At 65.1% G+C, this 21190-nt stretch overlaps 3 protein-coding genes across 10 annotated transcripts in view; all 3 read left to right on the top strand.

Moving 5' to 3' along the window:
- The window catches only part of NLGN3 (neuroligin 3), a 32680-nt gene extending 19869 nt beyond the window's left edge, over nucleotides 1-12811 (top strand). For 5 of the 7 annotated variants that reach the window (XM_068696973.1, XM_068696969.1, XM_068696970.1 and 2 more), the window contains 5 exons: nucleotides 2550-2609; nucleotides 4908-5057; nucleotides 6470-6655; nucleotides 9047-9836; nucleotides 10256-12811. In XM_068696973.1, coding sequence (XP_068553074.1) covers nucleotides 2550-2609; nucleotides 4908-5057; nucleotides 6470-6655; nucleotides 9047-9836; nucleotides 10256-11093 — 2024 coding nt within the window. In that variant the 3' untranslated portion in view covers nucleotides 11094-12811. The remainder of the gene's footprint in view (nucleotides 1-2549; nucleotides 2610-4907; nucleotides 5058-6469; nucleotides 6656-9046; nucleotides 9837-10255) is intronic. The other 2 variants (XM_068696974.1, XM_068696975.1) reach the window with 1 other exon arrangement.
- Nucleotides 12812-16034: 3223 nt separating this feature from the next.
- GJB1 (gap junction protein beta 1) lies at nucleotides 16035-18897 on the top strand. 2 transcript variants are annotated; one of them, XM_068697453.1, is made up of 2 exons: nucleotides 16035-16191; nucleotides 17872-18897. In XM_068697453.1, the coding sequence occupies exon 2, from the start codon at nucleotides 17884-17886 to the stop codon at nucleotides 18718-18720; it is 837 nt and encodes a 278-aa protein (XP_068553554.1). In that variant the 5' UTR covers nucleotides 16035-16191; nucleotides 17872-17883; the 3' UTR covers nucleotides 18721-18897. The 2 variants fall into 2 exon arrangements, with proteins under 2 accessions (XP_068553554.1, XP_068553555.1); XM_068697454.1 differs by having other exon boundaries at nucleotides 16081-16202.
- Nucleotides 18898-19052: 155 nt separating this feature from the next.
- Nucleotides 19053-20810, top strand: LOC137863880 (gap junction alpha-3 protein-like). Its single transcript, XM_068697452.1, has one exon. The coding sequence runs from the start codon at nucleotides 19706-19708 to the stop codon at nucleotides 20600-20602; it is 897 nt and encodes a 298-aa protein (XP_068553553.1). The 5' UTR covers nucleotides 19053-19705; the 3' UTR covers nucleotides 20603-20810.
- Nucleotides 20811-21190: the final 380 nt, after the last annotated feature.

Here is a 21190-nt window from a genome sequence, read left to right as displayed (position 1 = left end):
GTGGCCACCCCTGTGCTCTGCTGCTGTGCCAGGACGTGATGTACAAAGGTGAGGGGCAGCGTCAGTGCTGGCAGGCACCAGGGCACGAGGAGTCTGGCGCTTTTGTGGAGCCCCAGGAGGATGGAGATGGCTCCTCAGCATCGCCCAGGGGCAGGGAGGCGCCGGGCAGCAGGGAGGAAAGGCTCCTGCCCGGCTGCTGGAGCCGGAGAAGGACTGGGTCCTGCTCCTGCTCCTCTCTTATCTGCACCACGACGGCTGCAAGGAGCTGGGATCCCTGCCCTCTTTATCACTGTTTGCACTGGCGTCAGTGCTACTGGAACAGTTTGCTTAAGATAGTATAAATCCGGTGCGGATGCTCCTGTTTAAGCAAAACTGATTTTGTTTTTTCTGAACTTGGGCTTAAATCTTCCTAGGGACTTCAGATAAGCGCACGTGCATCCCTCCTCTCACCCTGCACAGTGTCACTCCGCAGTCAGCGCGCAGTCAAGCAGCGTAACAGGCACTGGCACTGGGTGAGCAGAATGAATTTTTGATGGCTGAGGAGAGCAGGAGCCACAAGTCCTTTGGTTTCCCCGGCTGTGAACCAAGCTCAGACGAGCCCAGGGAGCTCGTGGGCCAGGAGGGCAGCGCTGGGCTGTGGGCTGCAGCCCGTGCTGGAGCAGAGCAGCATCTCCTGCTGCGGTGGCACTGCAATAGCAGGTGCTGGGAGGCAACCGAGCAAACAGTGAGGTGTGAGAGCACCTACTGTGTTGTTTCTCTTGTGGGATTGCGGGGCATCGGTGTAGTTATGGGGTGAGCAGCACGGCTGGACTCGCTACAGCTGCTGCCCCAGCCAGCTCCCTCCCCACGCCGTGCCACCTCTCCCAGCCACAGCTCCGAAGCACGGGGCGGGTGAAGGATTGCTGCCTGCAGCAGTCATTAGAGAAAATCCCTCTCCCCGTGCATTACCGGGGAAGCTGGAGAGGAGCTCTGCGTAGCAAACACTGCACGGGTACTTTGTCATTTGAGTGCTTTCTGGGCTCGCAGCTCTCCCTGTCGAAGATGCAGCCGGTCAAGCCCACGGCGCCTGTCTGCAGGCAGGCTGGGGCTGTGTGTGCCGCCTGGGGAAGGGGACACAGCAGGAGGGGGATGCTGGGGCACCAGGGCAGAGGGCAGGGGCTCCTGGGTGAGGCTGGAGGGGTGCTGGAACCGGACGGCTGCGAGGAGGCAGGGCACAGAGATCACCGGGCTGGCTCTGGAGATGTCCCTGCCCCAGGACAGGAGCTGCTCCGCCTAACGTGTGCCCAGCATTTGTCACACATCTCCTTAATCCCCTCCCCAGGCCATCACTTCCACTGCCTTTCAGCCCTATCTGCCAGAAAGGTTTTCTTTTTGCCCAGCTTAACCCTGCCCTGTGCAGCAGGAGCCACTTTCCCGTGTCACCGCTGCCCCGCGGCCTGTCCTGCCTGGGGAGGCCGTGAGCACAGCTCCCTTCAGCTTCCTGCTGTCAGCATTTGGGTGACCTTGTCTCCCTCAAACTTCACTTGCTGACGGATTTTCCAGACTCCTGGTCCTCGCGGCTCGGTGGGCTGCCAGCAGAAGGTCACAGCACGGTTGTGCAGCTCACCAGCAGCGGCTGCGCCTCGCCGCTCCCCCTCACGCCCTGCTCTTGTCTTCTGAGCGGGACGGGGCTGCTGTCCCCAGCCAGGGCTTCGGCCAGCACCGCGGGTTATCCCTGCTGAGGATGGGTGTTTGCACCTGGCCCCACGGAGCTGCCCGTATCACTGATTCCTGTCACACTCAAATCCTGTCCCCTCATCTCTGCCATCTGCAGGTGGGACAGGTGCTACTCTGTCACCTCCTGGGGTGGCAGTGGGAGTGACTCCCCAATTTTGGCTTCCCAGCCACTCTTGCACCCACTTTCACTTCATCTAATCCTTACCCAAGGCTGCACCTCGCTGATGGAGCAGCCCCTTGCTGGGACAGAGCTGGGCTGAAAGGAGCGGGGCCCTGGGACCATGCTGGTGCTTGGCGGGACCTCCGAGTTTTGCAGGACCTTACAGAAACCGATGTTTTTTGTGGCATGGGGATGCTCCCATTACAGTCCAGTGGTTTGTGGTGTGATGAGCAGGGCTGCAGGGCACCGTGGCATTTCGGCCGTGCTGGTGGCAGAGGACAGCCAGCGGTGGGGCCCCCTGTGCGCACCCCATGGCTGTGCTGCCTGACGGGGCCGCAGGGGCAGGCGGGGACACGGCTCGGGGATGCTCGGGGATGCTCGCTGCCCCCAGCGCCCCGGGGAGGATCTGGGAAGGGCCCCGGGGAGCGGCATCGCGGTGCCGGGGCAGCCTTGCCCCTGCCCTGCCGTGGCTCTGGGAGAGGTGCAGTGTGAGTAGCCAGCAGTGCTGTGGGGCGCAGGCCTGGCCCCACCGTCTCTGCTATCATGCTATTTTTGAATTCTCTTTTGTTGTTTTTTTTTTTTTTTTCTTTCTTTCTTTCTTTTTTTTTTATTTTGTTGTTGTTGTTTTGTTTTGTTTTCCTTTCTGTTCTGTCTCCTCGTGTTTGGTCCCTAGGAGCCAGCGCTAAGAAACAGGGAGAGGACTTAGCGGATAATGACGGGGATGAAGACGAAGGTATTTCTGTGCTCGAGGCTGCCACTGCATGACACGCAAAGCAACTCCGTTTGCCCGCCATCCGCTGCCATCCCCAGGGAGCCCCGTGTGTGTCTGTCTCGGCGCTGGGCAGCTGCGCGGGGCGGGGGGCCGGGGGGCCGGCTGTGCAGGGCTCAGGCCCTTCCTCTCCTCCGGGGGAAGCTTGTGGGGTTGTGCTTCAGGAGAAGGTTGCTGGCTGCCCCGCTCCGCTCGAGCGAGGGCCGGGAGGAAGCATGGCAGCTTGGGAGCAAGGGAGCCCTCGGGCACCTGGGCCCATTTCACCCCGAGCCCGGTCATATTCCACCTCCAGCCTCATCCCTCCGGACTCAGCGATGCGCAGCGGGAGCCTGCGCCCTCCCCTCGTGCCCTCGCCCACTCCTCGCTCCACGCTGCGGGTGCTGGCGAGGAGCGGCCCCACACAGCTCTAGGTGCCGTGCCATGGGGTAGCGGCGCCCCTGGCTCGCTGTCCCCCACACCTGGAGCAGGATTTGTACCCCAGTGCTGGGGATGCTGCACCCGCTCTTTTCCCAACGTGAGCGAGGTCTTGCTTGTGGCCACGGCATCCGTGCCAGCTGAGGTAGAGCAAGAGCAGCTTCAGATGGGTGTGATTCAGGATCTGCACCAGGCTTCAGAAAGCTGCAGAGCAGGCGATTTGGGGTAAAACAGGGCTGCTCGTCGGCAGGGTCTGGACTCGGCCTGCTTTGTTGCAGGGATGTGAGGAGGAGGCGGGAGGAAAGGTCTGCCAGGACGCAGCTGTAACACGGCGAGGGCACCGAGACCTCGTGGTCTGCGGGAGTCCTGGGGCAGCTCGAGCCTGTCCTGACAGATGGCATTTGGGTTCTGGGCAGCAGATGAAAAGCCCGTTCATTGGCAGTATCAAAACCTGTTGTTGTCTCCCAGTAACCTGTGCCCCAGGATCTCTTGTACCAGGGTGTAAACTGGCATCCACGCTAAGTGATTTGACTGCAGTAAATCCCTGCACACCAAGATGTGCTGCGAAGATTAAGAAACTTTTTTTTTTTTCCCTGTTACGCCGTTGCTGCCGGTCAGATACAGGGATGTCCCTTCGCATTTCGGTGACAGTGCGTGGCAGGGAGGAGAGTTCAGAGCCGCGGGCTTGGCGTTTCAGCTGTTGGGATTTCACGCAGGCGGCCCCAGCAAGAGTTCTCCTGCCAGAGCAGGGCTGGCACCGGGACGGCCCCGGGCAGGGCAGCCGGTGGCGATGCGGTGCGGGGGGCAAGGGAGGCAGGGATGGGGCAGGGGTTGGGGCAGCCGAGGGGGGTGAGGGCTGTGTCTGGAGCCAGCCATGCCCACCGGTGCAAGGCACTGAGTGTGGGCGAGCACAGGGGAGGGCAAAGTCCGTCGGCACCGGCTCGCCAGCATGGGGGAGGGCTGGGCACCATGCGGAGCTGGCACCACCGCTGCGATGGGTGCAACGCGGTGGAGATGTGCCAGGTGCTGAGCACCAGCAGGGACTTTCCCCGGGATAAGAGCAGGCAAAGGAGGGAGCGCGTGGCTGCTCCCTGCCCTAGGCTCCCCCAGCCTTCTCCCTCCGCGTCCCTCGGGTCCCATTCCCCATCCTCACTCCATGCCTCATGACCTGTCCTCGGCGCTCACGTCCCGCCACGCACACGCGCACGCACTGTCTGCTCATCGCCATGTCTGTGTCCGGGCACTGGGGTGCCATGGGCTCGCATCCCGGCAGCCGGCAGGTTTCTGCCTTCCCAGGGAATTGGAAGGGGTGGGGGGGGACGGGAGAGACAGAGGTGGGAGCGCCCACCAGTGCCCCCCCGCCCTCCAGGTCCTGCACACCCCGTCCCTGCCCCTCCGCAATGCCAGCTGCCAGCACTCCCGGAGCCGAGGGCTTGGGGCCAGCTGAAGAAGGGACACGGGGACAGGCTCTGGGGGCACCCCACGCTGCCGGTGCCACCACGGAGGTGCCAGCTCCTGCCCGCGGCCAGAGCCTGGCTCTGGGGAACAGCAGCTGGGTCCAGCCCATGCCTCTCCGGCATGTGCTGAGACCCTGGGCAGCTCCCGGCAAGGGGACAGCAGTGCTGGGACGGGGACAGGGGCTGCCACCGCCCGGAGAGGGGCTGGAGGGTTTGGGGTGGTGGTGGGTGGTTCTCAGGTCTCTGCTGAGGCTTTGGGTTCTGGGTTTGGCTGCTGCAGCCCCCTTCCCGGTCCTGGCAGCTGGCATTGCCTTCCTCCTCCATGGTCTGCCTCTCGGCAGGGTGCCGCGGCTGCTGGCGGGGTCCTGTGGTTAACCTCCTCTCCTTCCAGACATCCGGGACAGCGGGGCCAAGCCGGTGATGGTGTACATCCACGGGGGCTCCTACATGGAGGGCACGGGGAACATGATAGACGGCAGCGTCCTGGCCAGCTACGGGAACGTGATTGTCATCACCCTCAACTACCGCGTTGGAGTGCTGGGTACGGCGGGACAGGGGGCAGGGGGACGGGGAGGGACGGGGTCTGCGCTCCGGCCGAGCACGGTGCCACGTGGCAGAGCCCACAGCAGCCACAATGGCGTGGTCAGGCTCCTGGCACCAGCCACCCAGGCTCATTTACACAACCCGGCTCAGCTGAAAGCAAATATTGGTCTGCGGTTAAATAAATAATAAATGTGTTTACCCAGCATCACCTCCTGAGAGGGCTCGGAGCGCTGAGCTGCCAGCGGGTGCTGCCTGCCTGCCCCCAGGGGACAGATCAGCTCCCCCCCTCCCTGCAGGAGCTGCCTCACTGCTCCGTGGATGCTGTCCGAGCTGACCAGGCAGCGCCGTGCTCCAGCAGGAACCAGGGCAGGCCCTGAGAGCTCCCTTTGCCCTGCACGGGAAATGCACAATCCCAGATGCATCCCCTGGGGAAGGGAACAGGAGCGGTGTAAGGGTGGCTTTGCTCACACCGTGGCCTCCCACAACATGCACGGAGATGTGCTCAGCCCTCCCAGGGGTTTGCTGGGGAAGAACCCATCCGAGCCACCCCACAGGCTCAGCCGGGACAGGGGCTCCTCGTCCCACACCTGGGCCCTCTGACGCCCCCGTGCCCCACACCCTCTTGGAAAGGCAGCCAGAGGTCAGCAGTCGTGCCTGGATTTACCTGGTAGGAAATGGGCTTTTCCGCAAAAAGCAGCCTATTTGAGACCTCTCAGTATTAAAAGTCGGGCCTTTAAGATTGATAGCGCTAATTTAAGAGGTATAAAACACAGCCTGAAATAAAACTTATATGGTGCCTTTGGCATCCCCACTGAAGAGCTGCCGAGTGCCAGCAGCACCGCGGTGCCGGCGCAGCGCCGTGCCACTCCCTGCCACCGTGTTACCTGCCTGCATTCAGCCCCCGTGCCATGGCTCGAGCTTCCTGCGTTGAGTCAAGGCAGATAAAACATCGATAGCTTATCTTGGGTGTTACCTCTGCTGCTGAAAGCATTTCTTAGCATCTTCCTCACTGAGAGCCTTTGTGTTTTAAGCTGCAGTCGGTTCCTCTCTGCCCAGCCCACCTCCTTACATTTATAGAGCCTCCTCCGGACCACGCTATTCCACGGGAAGCATTGGCTGCGTGCGCTCAGCCTGCCTGCGCTCCCTGTGCTTCCCCAGCCTCCCTCCGAGCGTGCATCAGGCTGTTGGCACGGGTGGTGGTCGGGGCAGGGCAGTGTCCGTGCCCATTGCCCCACAGGCAGCACTCCCAGCCTCTCTCCCCTACATGTGTAGGGCCACAGTGTCCCCACAGCACCCACGGCACTGCTGGTCCCACTGGGATGGGGTCCCATAGAGCTCCCCCGGGCTCAGGGAGGGGTGGGAGGGCAGCCTGCTTCCCCTATCCCTAACCGGGCTCCATTTCACCCGCAGGGTTCCTGAGCACGGGGGACCAGGCTGCTAAGGGCAACTACGGGCTGCTGGACCAGATCCAGGCGCTGCGCTGGGTCAGCGAGAACATCGCCTTCTTCGGCGGGGATCCCCTGCGGATCACTGTCTTCGGCTCCGGCATCGGCGCCTCCTGCGTCAGCCTGCTCACCCTGTCCCACCACTCGGAAGGTAGGTGCTGGCCCTGCCCGAGCTGCCGAGCGATCCAGGCGGGAGCAGGGGCAAAAGCGAGCGTGAGCCCGGGGAGGGAGCGAGGCCCCCTCGTCGCGGAGAGGAGGTCTGGGAGTGTGGAGACTGGCACGGCGCTTGTGGAGGTGATGTGATTGATATCGTGGTGTAAATACAGCAGAATGTTTACTCTAGATAAAGAAAGGAATTGTTTATGCTACAAGATTGTGTTGGCATAAGAGCAGATGCATATAAACCACCTGTGAATAAATTTACATTGAAAATTGGAAAAAAAAAAAAAAAAAGATTTTCAGCAATCAGAGCAGAGCTGTTCTGCCTAAACTTCCTGAAGGAAACAGCAGGAGGAAAACCTGAGCTGAGCATGGTCCACAGGGCACCAGGCTGCCAGGGAGCACGGTGGGCATGGTCACAGGGGGCTACAGGGGGCACAGGCACTGAGCTCAGGCAGTGCCCCATCCCTGTGCATGGTGCGGGGGAGAAGGGGCACAGGCCATGCTGGGGCAGTGGGCACTGCCCTGCATCTGCCCCACGGAAACCCAGGCAAATATGAAAAATTACAATACTGAGAAGAGCTGCAGCTCTGCTGGGGAGCCTGGGAACACTGCGTGAAGAAAAACCTTCAGAAACTTCAGGCTGAACGTGGAGCGGGGCAAAGCGTACCGTGCTGCCTGGTCCTGCCAGGCCGGTCCTGCTCCAGGATCTGGGGAATTCAGGGCCAGGCTGCCCCAAAGCTTGCTTGCTCTGCTGTCACCATCACCTGCACCCTGCCAGCCTGGAGTAATGCAGGGCAAAGCAAAATGCTAAAGCCCAAGTGTAGAGAAAGCTTGGAAACAAGGAAGGCAAAGCGTGGGTAAAAGGTAAAGGGAAGGTAAAGAGTGGTCCCTTGCTGCCCCATTAGGCTATGGTGTCAGAACACACACACACAGGATGCCCTCACCTAAACCTGCTCCAAAGCACCCATCTCCCTGGGGCCGGGGCCGGCAGCCGGCTCCGCAGCGCGGCAGGGGAGGCACGCCGAGACACAGCCTGTAGACCAGGCGGGTTTGTTTTTATCGGATCAAAATAAAACTCGTAGTGATCAAGAGCTATTAATGAAGCTGCTAATTTGTGCCTGCTCTGCCAGGCGCGGCAAGAGGCAGACACGGGAGGCTGGTGCCGCGCACGCTGTGTCTGGCTGCCGGGGAGACCCGCGGCTCCCCTGCCAGCCCCGGCGCGCGCAGGCGGGTGGGTTCCTCGCCAAGGGGCCGGGGGCTGCTCCTCTTCCCAGCTGGCCCTGTCAGGGTGCCTGAGGATGCTCACCTCGGAGGGGAACGGGCAGTGCTCTGCCCGCTGTGCCTGTGGGCTGGGCACTGCTTTCTAGGGCACCGGGAGGTGACAAACAGAGCTTGTGACTTCTCTTTGTCCCAGCGCGTGGGACTGTACGTCAGGTACTTGGCAGAGCGAGGACAGTGCGTGCAGACAGAGCTACGGGCACGGTGGCTGGTAGCCAGGATCCTCCGAACACTGCTGCTGCAGGCAGGGGCACGCTCCCAGCAGAGCCACACGGGCTCAGGTGTGCAACCACCACTCTCGCAGCACTCTGTGCATCAGTGGGCTCAGCCCGGCGGCCTCTGCGTGCAGCGATGCCACCGTGCTGCTCCCTGCACCGTGCACGAAACGGTCCCTGGCAGCAATCAAACGCCAGAGTCCGGCCAGGCGCAGCAGCATGCGGGGCCGCGGGAGAGGGCCGGCCGGAGAGCAGAGACCCCAGGGTGCACCCCGAGCCCGGCCGCTTTCACCGCCCCGGAGGCTCCGCTTCCTCGCAGCCCTTTGTATTCCGAGCACAAGCGCCATTGACATGGGGCTGGAGCCCAGCCACGCATTCCTCCGCCTGGGCCAGGGCCTTTGTGGCCCCGCTTTCCAGGGCGAAAGTCCACTCCCTCTGTGTTCCCGGTGGCAGAAAGGCCCTCTTTGTGCGTCTGGCAGCGTGCTCCCGCGGGGCCGGATTGGCACCGAGCAGCCCCAGCTGGGCAGGAAGTGGCGGGGAGGGGGGCGAGGGGGGCCCTGACAAAGCGGCGGGTGGGACACGCAGGGTTAAGTGTCCCCGAGCAGGCGTTAACCCTCCCGCTGCTGCCAGGCCTTCCCCATGAAAAACCGGCCGTGGGATCCTGGGGGAGCGCGGCGCCCATGAGCTGAGGCCCTGTGCCAGCCCAGCACCACAGGGAACACGGCACGGGGCGATATGGTGCATGCTCTGGAGATTGGGGTCCTCGCAGGAGCCTGAGGGCACCGGTGCCTCCTCCACACCTCGTCCTGCATTGTAGCCGTGGGGTACTGGGGCAGCTCCGGGCTCCCCCCGCTGCAAGCTTCCTCCACTCCTCGCTTCTCTTGCAGGTCTCTTCCAGAGAGCCATCATCCAGAGCGGCTCCGCGCTCTCCAGCTGGGCAGTGAACTACCAGCCCGTGAAGTACACCAGCATGCTGGCCGACAAGGTGGGCTGCAACGTGCTGGACACGGTGGACATGGTGGACTGCCTGCGGCAGAAGAGTGCCAAGGAGCTGGTGGAGCAAGACATCCAGCCGGCACGCTACCACGTGGCCTTTGGACCGGTCATCGACGGTGACGTGATCCCAGACGACCCGGAGATCCTGATGGAGCAGGGCGAGTTCCTCAATTACGATATCATGCTGGGTGTCAACCAGGGCGAGGGGCTGAAGTTCGTGGAGGGCGTGGTGGACCCCGAGGACGGCGTGTCGGGCAGCGACTTCGACTACTCGGTCTCCAACTTTGTAGACAACCTGTACGGCTACCCCGAGGGCAAGGACACCTTGCGGGAGACCATCAAGTTCATGTACACGGACTGGGCCGACCGGGACAACCCCGAGACACGCCGCAAGACCTTGGTGGCCCTCTTCACCGACCACCAGTGGGTAGAGCCGTCGGTGGTGACGGCCGACCTGCACGCCCGCTACGGCTCCCCCACCTACTTCTACGCCTTCTACCACCACTGCCAGAGCCTGATGAAGCCCGCGTGGTCCGACGCGGCCCACGGGGATGAGGTGCCTTACGTGTTCGGGATCCCCATGATCGGCCCCACAGACCTCTTTCCCTGCAACTTCTCCAAGAACGACGTCATGCTCAGCGCCGTGGTGATGACCTACTGGACCAACTTTGCCAAGACGGGGTGAGCAGGGCCTGGGGGGCGGTGCCTCGCTGTGGGGCTGCATTTGGGGCGAGGGGGGGGTGGGATAGGATGCCTGGTGTGGGTCTATGTGCTGTGCCCTAACTGGGGTCATCAGCCACACAGAGAGAAGCTGAGAGCGTGGCCAGCCCCAAGGACCTGGCTCCCTGTGCTCACACCCAGGGCAGGGCTGCTCACAGCATGACACGGGCTGTGGCCAGCTGAGGACAGGCTCGGGCCACAGCCAAGCTCAGGGGCGTGGGAGCCACTTTGGCTGCAGTTATCACAGGTCAGGCTTGACTCAGGGCTTGGGGTGGTGCCCATCTGTGCCCTCCTCTGTTTATCCAGAGGTTTATCCAGCTCTCCCTCCTGAACACTTTGGCTCTCCCTGGCTCTAGCTCTGTTTTGCCTGTGTCTTGCAGGGACCCCAACAAGCCCGTCCCCCAGGACACCAAGTTCATCCACACCAAGGCCAACCGCTTTGAGGAAGTGGCCTGGTCCAAGTACAACCCCCGCGACCAGCTGTACCTGCACATCGGGCTGAAGCCGCGGGTGCGCGACCACTACCGGGCCACCAAGGTGGCTTTCTGGAAGCACCTGGTCCCCCACCTGTACAACCTGCACGACATGTTCCACTACACCTCCACCACCACCAAAGTGCCGCCGCCCGACACCACGCAGAACTCCCACATCACCCGCCGGCCCAACGGCAAGATCTGGACCACCAAGCGCCCCGCCATCTCACCCGCCTACAACAGCGAGAACGGCAAGGAGAAGTGGAGCCCGGAGCAGGAGGCGGGCACCCTGCTCGAGAGCCCCCGCGACTACTCCACCGAGCTGAGCGTCACCATCGCCGTGGGCGCCTCCCTCCTCTTCCTCAACGTGCTGGCCTTCGCCGCCCTCTACTACCGCAAGGACAAGCGGCGGCAGGACACGCACCGGCAGCCCAGTCCCCAGCGCGGCGCCGCCAACGACATCGCCCACGCGCCCGACGAGGAGATGCCGTCGCTGCAGGCGAGCCAGGCGCACCACGAGTGCGAGGCCGTGCCGCCCCACGACGCCCTGCGCCTCGCTGCCCTGCCCGACTACACGCTGACGCTGCGCCGGTCCCCGGACGACATCCCGCTCATGACCCCCAACACCATCACCATGATCCCCAACTCGCTGGTGGGGCTGCAGACCCTGCACCCCTACAACACCTTCGCCGCCGGCTTCAACAGCACGGGGCTCCCGCACTCACACTCCACCACCAGGGTATAGCTGCCCGCGGCCGGCGCACACCCACGCACGCACGCACGCACACGCACGCAGCAGACACTGGCAGAGGGACCGGCGGGCGCCCCGGATGGCCGGGCAGCGCACACGGACGGTGCGGCACCGAGCCCGGACCTGTGGGACCCAACGCCGCTGGCCGTCCCGCTCCCCTCGGCGCTTTCTTTCGTTCCTTTCTAACTCTTGAGAAGTGCTTCGACTCTCCCGGCTCCCGGCAGGAGGGCCCCTCCGGTCCAGCCGACAGCAGCCACAGGGCTCCTTGTGCCGGGGCTGTGCCTCCCCGCGGGGACACGGCGTCCCCAGCGCCCGCCGAGCACCCCGGGATGGGTGCGCAGTGGTGCCGGGCATCCCCCTCGGCCGGTGCCGGGGCTCCCCGGGAGGTTTGGCATCTGGAGCGCTGTGGATAAGGCTCCGAGCGGCGGCCCCGGGCCATGGTGCTATAGGCAGAGGCAGCGGGCAGGGGCCCGGGGCCTGGCCTCGCGCTGGGTGCGGGCGCTGGGGCCGGTGCCGGGGCGCTGGGAGCCGGGGAGCTGGCCCCGAGCTGGGGACTTGGCACCTCTGCCCCTCTTTGCGCTGCAGAGAACCTCTTTTGTGTCAGTCGTTTCTCTTTGCAGAGACGTTTTTTAAGCAGATCTTTAGTTCTTTACACACTAACGGAGTCTCCGCGTTTTGTCCTTTGTAAAGATTTTAAACCAAGTGTTCTTGATATAAAATAAAAAGCCAGTTAGAAGAACCCCAGCGTGTGTGCACGGTGCCGGCCCCAACGCGGCCCCGCGGCCCCACTGCCCGCACGGGGCCGGCGGGCGCCAGGCAGGGCCCTGCCTCCCGCGCCGCGAGGCCGCGCTCTTTTGTATTTTTGATATTCTCCCTCTTCTGTCACCCGTGCCCACGGATCTCAGCCAAATAGCCTACTCCAGGGCCTGGCCGCGAGCACCCCACGGCCCCCTTTGACCCATCCCACCCCGCTGCCAGCACTGTCCAGTGCCACCCCCAGCCCCTCCTGGGTGTCACCCGCCGGGGACACCCACAGCTGAAGCGCGGCCACCCAGGGCAGCACCCGGTGCTCCCCACGGCCTCCCTGCCCTGCTCCCTGTCTGCTTCCCACCCTGCCACCCCCTCGTGCCCGCTGCCGGGGCCGTGCTGCAATTCCTGCCCCAGCTGTGGATTGCAGCGGGCCGGCAGCTCGGAGGGCGAGCTGGCTGCACCGAGGGTGCTTTCTGCCTCCCGGCACCTGGATGTGCTCGCAGCGGGGCCCCGGGGGGTGACGCAGCCTGCGTGGGGACAGGGCACCCATCCCGGGGCTGGGGCACCTGCAGGGCTGGTGGGGGCTCCGGAGCAGCTGGGCACGGAGAAGGAGCTGCCCGGGAGCCCACCCGGGGCATCCCAGTGAGGGCAGGGAGTGTGTCAGCCGCCAGCACGGTCCCTGGCACCTTGGGTGTGGGGAAGCAGGAGGAGGGGGACGGGTCTGGCAGCTGGGGACATCTCCTGTGTCCTTGTGGGGCCGCCATCCCTCGCCCTGCGCGAGCCGGTCCGGCTGGCAGACGCTGCCCGTGCTGGCGGCCGTGACGCACCGGTGCCGCCTGGCCCCGCGTGGCCCCGCAGCCCGCCCCGGCTGGGGGGTGAGGATGCTCGTTGGAGAATGTATTTATACCCTGTCACCCGCGCAGAGTAACAAATTCCAAATAAAACAGAAGTGATATTTTTAATAGCGGTGTGTCTCGCCTCTCCTTGGAGCGTGCCAGGGGCAGAGGCTGGGTGCAGCCCGGGAGGGGTTAAGGGGTGCAGCACGGGGCCACCCCAGCCAGGAGGTCCCCAGGATCCCAGCACCCACCCCAAGCTGGGTGCGTGCACCCTGCCCCCAGGATTACCAGCGTTTGGGGACATGGTTGGGGGGCCCTGCATGTCCCAGCCCTGCTGTCCCCACGGCACCGGGGTCCTGCACAGGACCTCATCCACCCCATTGGCACCGCGGGTCCCCTCCCTCCGAGCCCCCTGCCCTGCCCAGCCCCGCTCCCCTCCCCTCCCCCTGCTTGCCAACCAGAAAAGCTGCTGGTTTCATTTCTTTTTAATGTAATTTCAGCTGGGGTTGCCATGGAAACCAGGCATGGGGCCTGAATCGCCTCCAGGCAGCGCGCACGCAGCGGAGCCAGGGCCGAGGGCTGGGGCCGGGGGGGGGGCTGGGGATAGGCGGGTGCTTCCTGGGTGCTGTGCGGGGTGCTGCGCCTCACCTGGGGGTGGCCTCGTCCCGAAATCCAGCACAAGGCAGGGAGCATGGGATGGGGGCGGCAGACCCCTCGCCAAGGGGAGGATGGAGCTGGGAAGGCAGGCAGCGTGCCGGGCCCCGCTGCGTGATGCCGAGGGGCACCCAGAGGGGCCCGGGGCTGTGCCTCCCCCAGGACTATCGCTCACTGGAAGCAGTGGTGTTCCCAAAAGCTCGGGGTCAGGCATGGCGTTGGCTTCCCAGCCTGCAGCCCAAACCCTGACCCCACTGTCCCATCCAGCACTGCCCCAAGAGCATCCCCTCCGGTCGGACACACCCAGGGCACTCCCTCGCCCTGCCCAGGGATCCAGCTGCAAGAGGAACGGGGATGGGAACCCGCAGCGGGATGGAAACCCACATCGGTCCACGGGGGATGGGTTGCCATGGAAATGGCAGTGCTCTGCAGCACAGCTCCAGCCGCAGCCCGCTCGCCACAATTCAAGCAGCGGGGCCAGCCCTGCCCGGGGGCTGATGGCCCCCATCCCGGTGACACCAGCACTGCCACCAGCTGCCCACCCTGCAGTCCCCTCCCTGACGGGGAGATGGTTTCTGCCCTGCCCTTCTGCGCCCCGTCCTCGCACAGCCCCACTGCCCGCTGTCCCTGCCTGCCCCCCCAGCCAGGACCCCGCGTGCTGGCTGCTGACAGGGACACGCTGCTATTAAGCTACTGCCTTTGCAGAACTCCCAAGCCTGCCATCTGCTCCGGGTGTCCTTGACCATCAGCAGCGTTTCTTTGGAGACCTGGCAAAGCCCAGGGGACACCGTGTCCCCGGGGGTATTTGCGGTTAACATCTGTGTGGCGATGAGGGACATCCTCAGCTCCAGGGGACATGTTTAGGGCTGCTGGCAAAAAGCAAAAGGGAAATGACCTGCAAGGACAGCCTGGCACGGGGAAGGTACGAGTGATACGAGTGACCTGTGTCTGGTCCCTGCCTGCTCCGGTAGCCACAGCCAGCAGGAGCACAGGGCTGTGCACAGCAGCATCCTTAGGACAGTGCCCTGCCCTGCTCCTGCTCCTGGTTCCCACAGCCCTGATGCAGCAGGGCACAGGATGAGCCGTGGCTTTGTGAGGGCGCACAACCTGCCAGAGAGCACCTCGCTCCCCCCTGACCCTGCTCTGGCAGCACAAAACATTTCTGTGCTCGCCCGCTGCCCCAGCCCTTCCCAGCAGGGCTGACACAGACGAGGGGGTTTGTCTCTTAGGGGGTGGCATCCGGGGACGCCTGTGTCACCATCAGACTGGGCAAAGGTGGCTCTGGAGCAGCGCCCTTCTCCTCCTGGTACCCGACGTTGTGTCAGAGGCTTCGTGCATCACCGTTTCGGCGTGGACTGCTGGGCTCGGAGACCTCTGACCCCAGCGGGGTGCCAGAGCTGCCGGCAGCGCTGCGTCACCCCATCCAGCCCCACGGATGTTGGCTCACCCCAGCCCGTCTCGTCAGCTCGCCGTGCCCATGGCCTCACGCAGCCGCCGCCACGCTCACCTGGTGATTAACGTCATTAGCTAAGAGCTCGTTTTCGCTCCGGGCACTCACCCGCCGGGGCGGTTTTCTGGAGGCAGGGGACAGTGCTGGCTGTGCCTGCTCCTGTCCCCGCAGGTACAGCCTGGCCTTGCCCGCAGGCTTTGGCACGAGGCTTCTGCACCGCAAACAGCAGCAGGGGCCAGAGGCTGGGCGCAAAGGGCAGCAGCCGCAGAGCCCCCACCGCATCCCCGGGACCAGCAACGCCCCCGAGCCCCTCCTCCCCAATTTACTTCCCCAATTTTTATTTCTTTGCATCTATTCTCATTTTTTCTTTGCTAATTAATTCATTCATTATATTTTTACTGTCTTTGCCGGGCTCCCCGGCAGCAGCTGAGCGCCCCGCGCATCCCCCTCACCCGCTTGCCTCCGGCCCCGCCGCGATCCCATCCCCACGGTTCCCCTGGCCCGGACCTGGCCCATTTTGGCCCGGTTCGGCCCGGCCCTGGCCCGGCTCGGCTCGGCCCGGCCCCGCAGCGCCACCTGCCGCCTCCCTGCCCGCTCCCTGCCCGGCGGCGCCGTGCCGAGCCGCGCTGACTCAGCCGCTTATCGGGGGCCGAGATTGCGGCAGCGGCTCGGGGCAGCCCCCCCGCACCCCGCACCCCGCACCCCGCACCCCGCACCCCGCACCCCGCGCCCCGCACCCCGCACCCCGCGCCCCGCACCCCGCACCCCGCACGCCGTCCCCCAGCCCCGCAGCCCCGCGGGGTCGCCGCGTCCCAGCGCGCCGCGTGGCCTCGCTCCGCGCTCGGCGTCGGGACCTTGGAGTGGGGCTGCCAGCCCGGTTAATGGTTGACAGGCTGTTTGCCTGCCCCGGCTGCACTTTTACGCTGCTAACCTGGCTGCTCACCGCCCCCCCTGCTCCCCAGGAACAGCCGACAACCCCACATGGTGCGGAGTGGGTGCTGTGTCCCCGTGGGGAGAGCGGGATGGTGCCATGGTGCCGCGGTGTCACGGCATCGTGGCATCACGGTGCGTGTGCCTGGCTCGCACGCATGGCAGGGAGGATGCTCCCAGCCAAAAGGTGCAGCCAAGGGGACCCCACGGGGGGGTTTCAGCTCCCCCAGGGTGCCACGGTGGCCCCTGGAACACCCTCTGGGGATGCTCGGTGGCGGCGGCGGGGTGGGTGCCTCGTGGGAGTGAGCTGGACACACCTGTGGTGTTTGCTCAGCAGGGAGCAGGTCCTGGAAAGCACGGAGCTGTTTGGGAGGGGGCGGGTGGCGCAGCGGGTCAGTATAAAGTCCAGGTGTTTGCTGTGTGCGGAGGACACAGCACCAGGAACCTTTCTGGGAGCGAGCCCCGCGTGGAGGTGAGAGCCGGGTGGGCACCGCACTGGGGTGGCCGCCACAGCCCCCAGCTGGGGACCTCAGCGGAGACGTTGGGGTCACACCACGGGGGGAAGGAGCAGAGTTAGGGTGGGACAGGGGGAGCAGGGTGAGGAGCAGAGCAGGGCCTTTGCCCACCATGATTTGCACAGCTCCTGGTCTGCATGCTCGCACCCTGCGCTGCGGGATAGGAGCCATGAAGGGTGGCTTTGCTGCCTGCCACCTCCTTCGCCCCGGCCATGCCAGCAGTGCCGCGGGGCCCTGAGCTGGAAGCTTTCGCTGTGTGTGGCTGCTCCCCACATGGGGCTGCCCACGGGGGCCACACACAACCCCACGGGTCCCACAGACACTCAGTGCTGCGTTGGGGAGCAGCCAGACCCCAACCCCAGCCCAGGCTGTGGTGCCATCCGTGCGGACAGGCACGTGGATGGGCTCAGCTCTGCGTCCTGGCACGTGTTGCAGGCTCTTCCCTGCTCGCCATCCAGGGAAGTGACCGTCCCCAAGGCCATGGTGGGACTCCCACCACAGTCACCACCAGCACAGGGTCCTGGCTGTCCCCTCGGTGGCACCCGGCCATGCAGGTGGCCGCCAGCCCGTGCGATGCCCGTGGCAGTGGGCACCCCCCCGGCCGGCAGCCGTGGGTCCACATCCGTGCTCGGCGCGGGGCAAGGTGGGAGCGGGAACGCAGCACACAGGCACTTTGTTTGGCTGGGGTGGGCGGAAGTCAGGGCGTTGGATCTGAATGCTAAAGTGTGTTGTTCAGGGGCCCATAAAGGCCCCATTGTATGTAAATAGTTTATAAAGCAGCATATGACTGCCAGTGCAGGGCAGTGGTGGACAGAGACGAGGGCAGGCGGAGCAGAGCTCTCCTGCTGGAGACATGAGACCTTAGAGGGGTCTTTGGGGGCAGCTCACGAGGACCCTTCCTCACCAGCAGGTAGGAGCCATGGGGCCCTTTGCACCGGGGCCAGCTGGCGGGTCCCGGCCCCCAGCCTTGGGCTGGCCTCGTGCCCAGGTGGGGAGCAGCCCCCGGGGCTGCTCAGTGCCAGCATTTGGGGTGTGGGGTCACCCCAGGCAGGGATGGTGCTGGAGGAGGGAGGCAACGCATGGCTGCCCGTGGGGACACCGTGCCCAGGGCTGTGGCAGTGCAGGGCAGGGAGGTGCTGGGGCAGAGCTCAGTGCTGGGTGTGGGTGGGGGTCTGTGAGATTTCCCCCATTGCCAGCATGGGGTGGCAGGGCAGGAGCGGGGCTCCTGGTCTGCCCCATGGCAGAGGTGACAGGGGCTCTTCTGTCCCCAGCCCTCGCAGGGGGAGGCAGAGAGGCCCCGCAGCCGGAGCCAGCAGCAGCTCTTGGCCGCCAGCTGGGAGCCCTTTGCCCCCCAGCCATGACTGGAGTGGCGGGGCAGCCCTCCCCCATGCAGACACGGGGCAGCCGGGGCAATTTGCTGTCCCGGCAGCACGCAGCGCCTTCTGCCTGCTCCCTCGTCCCAGCCCCGCTCTGCCTGGCTCTGCCCGCTGCCACCCCGAGCGGGGCTGGTGGCACGGGGACAGCAGAGCCACGAGGCCGATCTCCTGCCTGCTGCAGGCAAAGCGCTGCCCCGAGCTGCCGTCCTGCTGTCCCTCTCGGCCCCTTCCCCCTCCTAACGCCGCTTCTTGCTCCCGCAGGCGTGAGGAACGATGAACTGGGCCGGCCTCTACGCGGTGCTGAGCGGGGTGAACCGCCACTCCACGGCCATCGGGCGCATCTGGCTCTCCGTCATCTTCATCTTCAGGATAATGGTGCTGGTGGTGGCGGCCGAGAGCGTCTGGGGGGACGAGAAGTCCGCCTTCACCTGCAACACGCAGCAGCCGGGCTGCAACAGCGTCTGCTACGACCACTTCTTCCCCATCTCGCACATCCGCCTGTGGGCCCTGCAGCTCATCCTCGTCACCACGCCGGCCCTGCTGGTGGCCATGCACGTGGCCTACCAGCAGCACCAGGAGAAGAAGCTGCTGATGATGACGGGCCACGGGGACGCCAAGCACCTGGAGGAGGTGAAGAAGCACAAGATCCGCATCTCGGGCTCGCTGTGGTGGACCTATGTCTTCAGCGTGGTCTTCAGGCTGCTCTTCGAGGCGGTCTTCATGTACATCTTCTACATGATCTACCCGGGCTACCAGATGGTGCGGCTGGTCAAGTGCGAGGCCTACCCCTGCCCCAACACCGTCGACTGCTTCGTCTCGCGGCCCACCGAGAAGACCATCTTCACCGTCTTCATGCTGGTCACCTCCAGCATCTGCATCGTGCTCAACATGGCCGAGCTGGTCTACCTGGTGGTGCGGGCCTGCACCCGCCGCAGCCGCCACGACTCCAACCCCTCGTCGGGGAAGGGCTCCTTCTACGGCCACAAGCTCTCCGAGTACAAGCAGAACGAGATCAACCAGCTGCTGACGGAGCAGGACGGCTCCCTCAAGGACATGCTGCGCCGCAACCCCGGGCTGCAGGAGAAGGGCGACCGCTGCTCCGCCTGCTAAGGCCCACGCCGCAGGGGCTGCAGCCCTCGGCCCTGCCCCGCAGCCTCCCCACAGCCCTGGGGGGACCCCACGCCGCCCCCATCCTGAGTTGGGCACCCCCCGGTGCCTGTCCTCCTGGGCGGCGAGGAGGGCACAGCCGCTGCTGCGCGCTCGGGCCATTAAATCTCCGTTCTCAGGCGCTGCCTCCCTGCTTTCTGCTCCGGCTGGGACGTGCCAGGGGCCGTGGTGCCAGCATGGGGTGCCCGCCCCTGCCCGGCCAGGCAGAGAGGAGAGGAGAGGGTCTGGGTGCAGCCAGGCTCCTGCCACGCACCTCCGGGGATGCTTCCCCATGCACGGGGCTGGCCGGCCCCATAGGTGGGTGGGGGATGCTGTGGTGTGGGGCCCTGTGGTCCCTGCATGGAGCCCTGGCAGCACGCGTGCGGGAGCAGTGACCCTCTGGTGGCATTGAGCACTAGCCCCTGCAGCCCCAAGTATATTTAGAAAGGTACCCGGACCAAAAATAGAGGGGAAAAATTTCCCCCAGTGGCTGCTTCATCTGCCAGTCACAAAGAAAGCCAATGGGGCCCGCAGCTGCATCACGCCCCGATAACCCTGTGCCCGCTGTCGGGTGGACAGACGGACAGACGGAGCCGTGTGGATCTGTCTGCACCCTGCTGCGCTCCGGGAAGGGGCCTGGCAGCACCCTGCACCCCTGCGCAGGAGCCGACGGCGTGGGAGCACCGGGCTGTGCCCCACGCACCCGCAACGGTGAGGGGTCCCCGCGCCGTGCCCCGTGGTGGCCATGGCCACCTCACTGGGGGTTGCTTTCTGATGGAAGCCTTTGCTCCCATTGCCCTCCCCAGCCAGGTCAGGGTGTCCGGTGGGATGTGAGGTGGGGACAGCCCCAGCTCAGGGCCCCACATGCCCGCCCGGGGGCAGGGTGGTGTCCGGGAGGTGTCCGTGTGTCTGGAGGGCGGCTGTCTTGCAGGGCGCAGCGCCGCACACCATGGGGGACTGGAGCCTGCTGGGGAGGCTGCTGGAGAGCGCCCAGGAGCACTCCACGGTGGTGGGGAAGGTGTGGCTCACCGTCCTCTTCGTCTTCCGCATCCTGGTGCTGGGGGCGGCCGCCGAACGGGTCTGGGGCGACGAGCTGGCCGGCTTCTCCTGCGACACGCAGCAGCCCGGCTGCCAGAACGCCTGCTACGACAGCACCTTCCCCCTCTCCCACCTCCGCTTCTGGGTCCTGCAGATCATCTTCGTCTCCACCCCCAGCCTCGTGTACCTGGGACACATTCTGCACCTGGTGCACCTGGAGGAGAAGGCGCAGCAGCGAGCGGTGGCACGGGCTGGCAGCGGGGCCAGGAGGCAGCGCCCCGGGCAGCCCCCGATCCACAGGGGGGACGTGCGGGGCCGGGTCCAGATGCAGGGGGCCATCCTGAGGACGTACGTCTGCAACGTTGTCTTCAAGGCTCTCTTTGAGATGGGCTTCATCGCGGGTCAGTACGCCTTGTACGGGTTGGAGCTGAAGCCCCTCTACACCTGCAGCCGCTGGCCCTGCCCCAACACCGTCAACTGCTACATCTCCCGGCCCACCGAGAAGACCATCTTCATCCTCTTCATGCTGGGGGTGGCCTGCGTGTCCCTGCTGCTGAACCTGGTGGAGATCTACCACCTGGGCTTCACCAAGTGCCGGCAGGGGCCACGTCCCAGGTCCCAAGTCCTGCCCGTCCCCAGTGGCCCTACAGAGCCCCGCAGCGCCCGTGTCACCTTGCCTGGTGGTGGCAGCCTCGCGGAGGCCAGCAGACCCCACCGTGGCCTGGCACCCCTGGGGAAGGCTGGAGTGTGGCTGGGGGTGGCCAGCGGGTCCCATGGGAAGGCGCATGTGGGGGACTTGGCGGTGTGAAGGCAGCCGGGGTGTCGGGATGGGCGATGTGCAGGCCGCCGTGGTGGCCACGGTTGTGGTTCCATCTCCAGGACCTGCCAAGCCCCATAGCACAGACCCCAGTGCAAGAGCTGGGCATGGCCCAGGAGCAGCAGGACCAGGCTGGGGCAGGGGCGAACACCACCCCCCTGCCCATCAGCCCTGGGGAGCAAATAAACACTCAATGCAACTCGTCTGACTCGTGCTCTGCCCGTGGGCACCGCGGCATTGTTCTCTGACTGTCCTACAGGGGCACCGAGTGGCCACAAGGGTTGGACAGGGCCACCACCACCACCACCACCACACTGGGATGTGGCCCCATAGCTGAGGAGGGGGCAGGAGGAAGCACAGGCAGCACAGCAGGGGTGGGATGGAGAGGAGGGAGATGGGTGGCAGCAGCAGGACACTCGCCTGGCTCTTCCACCCAGGGCCTTTGTGCCCAGCAGAGCCTTAAAGCACTTTTGGGAGAGGCCAAGCCCGCAGAAGGGAAGGCCCCAGCCCCACAGCACTGCTTGGGGCTGGGGGTGTGTGAGGGGCTGCACGGCAGGGCCCACCCTGGCCCCAGGGGAA

The sequence above is a fragment of the Anas acuta genome, chromosome 13, assembly GCF_963932015.1.
Source record: "Anas acuta chromosome 13, bAnaAcu1.1, whole genome shotgun sequence".
Lineage (NCBI taxonomy): Eukaryota > Metazoa > Chordata > Aves > Anseriformes > Anatidae > Anas > Anas acuta.
This window is presented reverse-complemented; position numbering and strand designations above follow the sequence as displayed.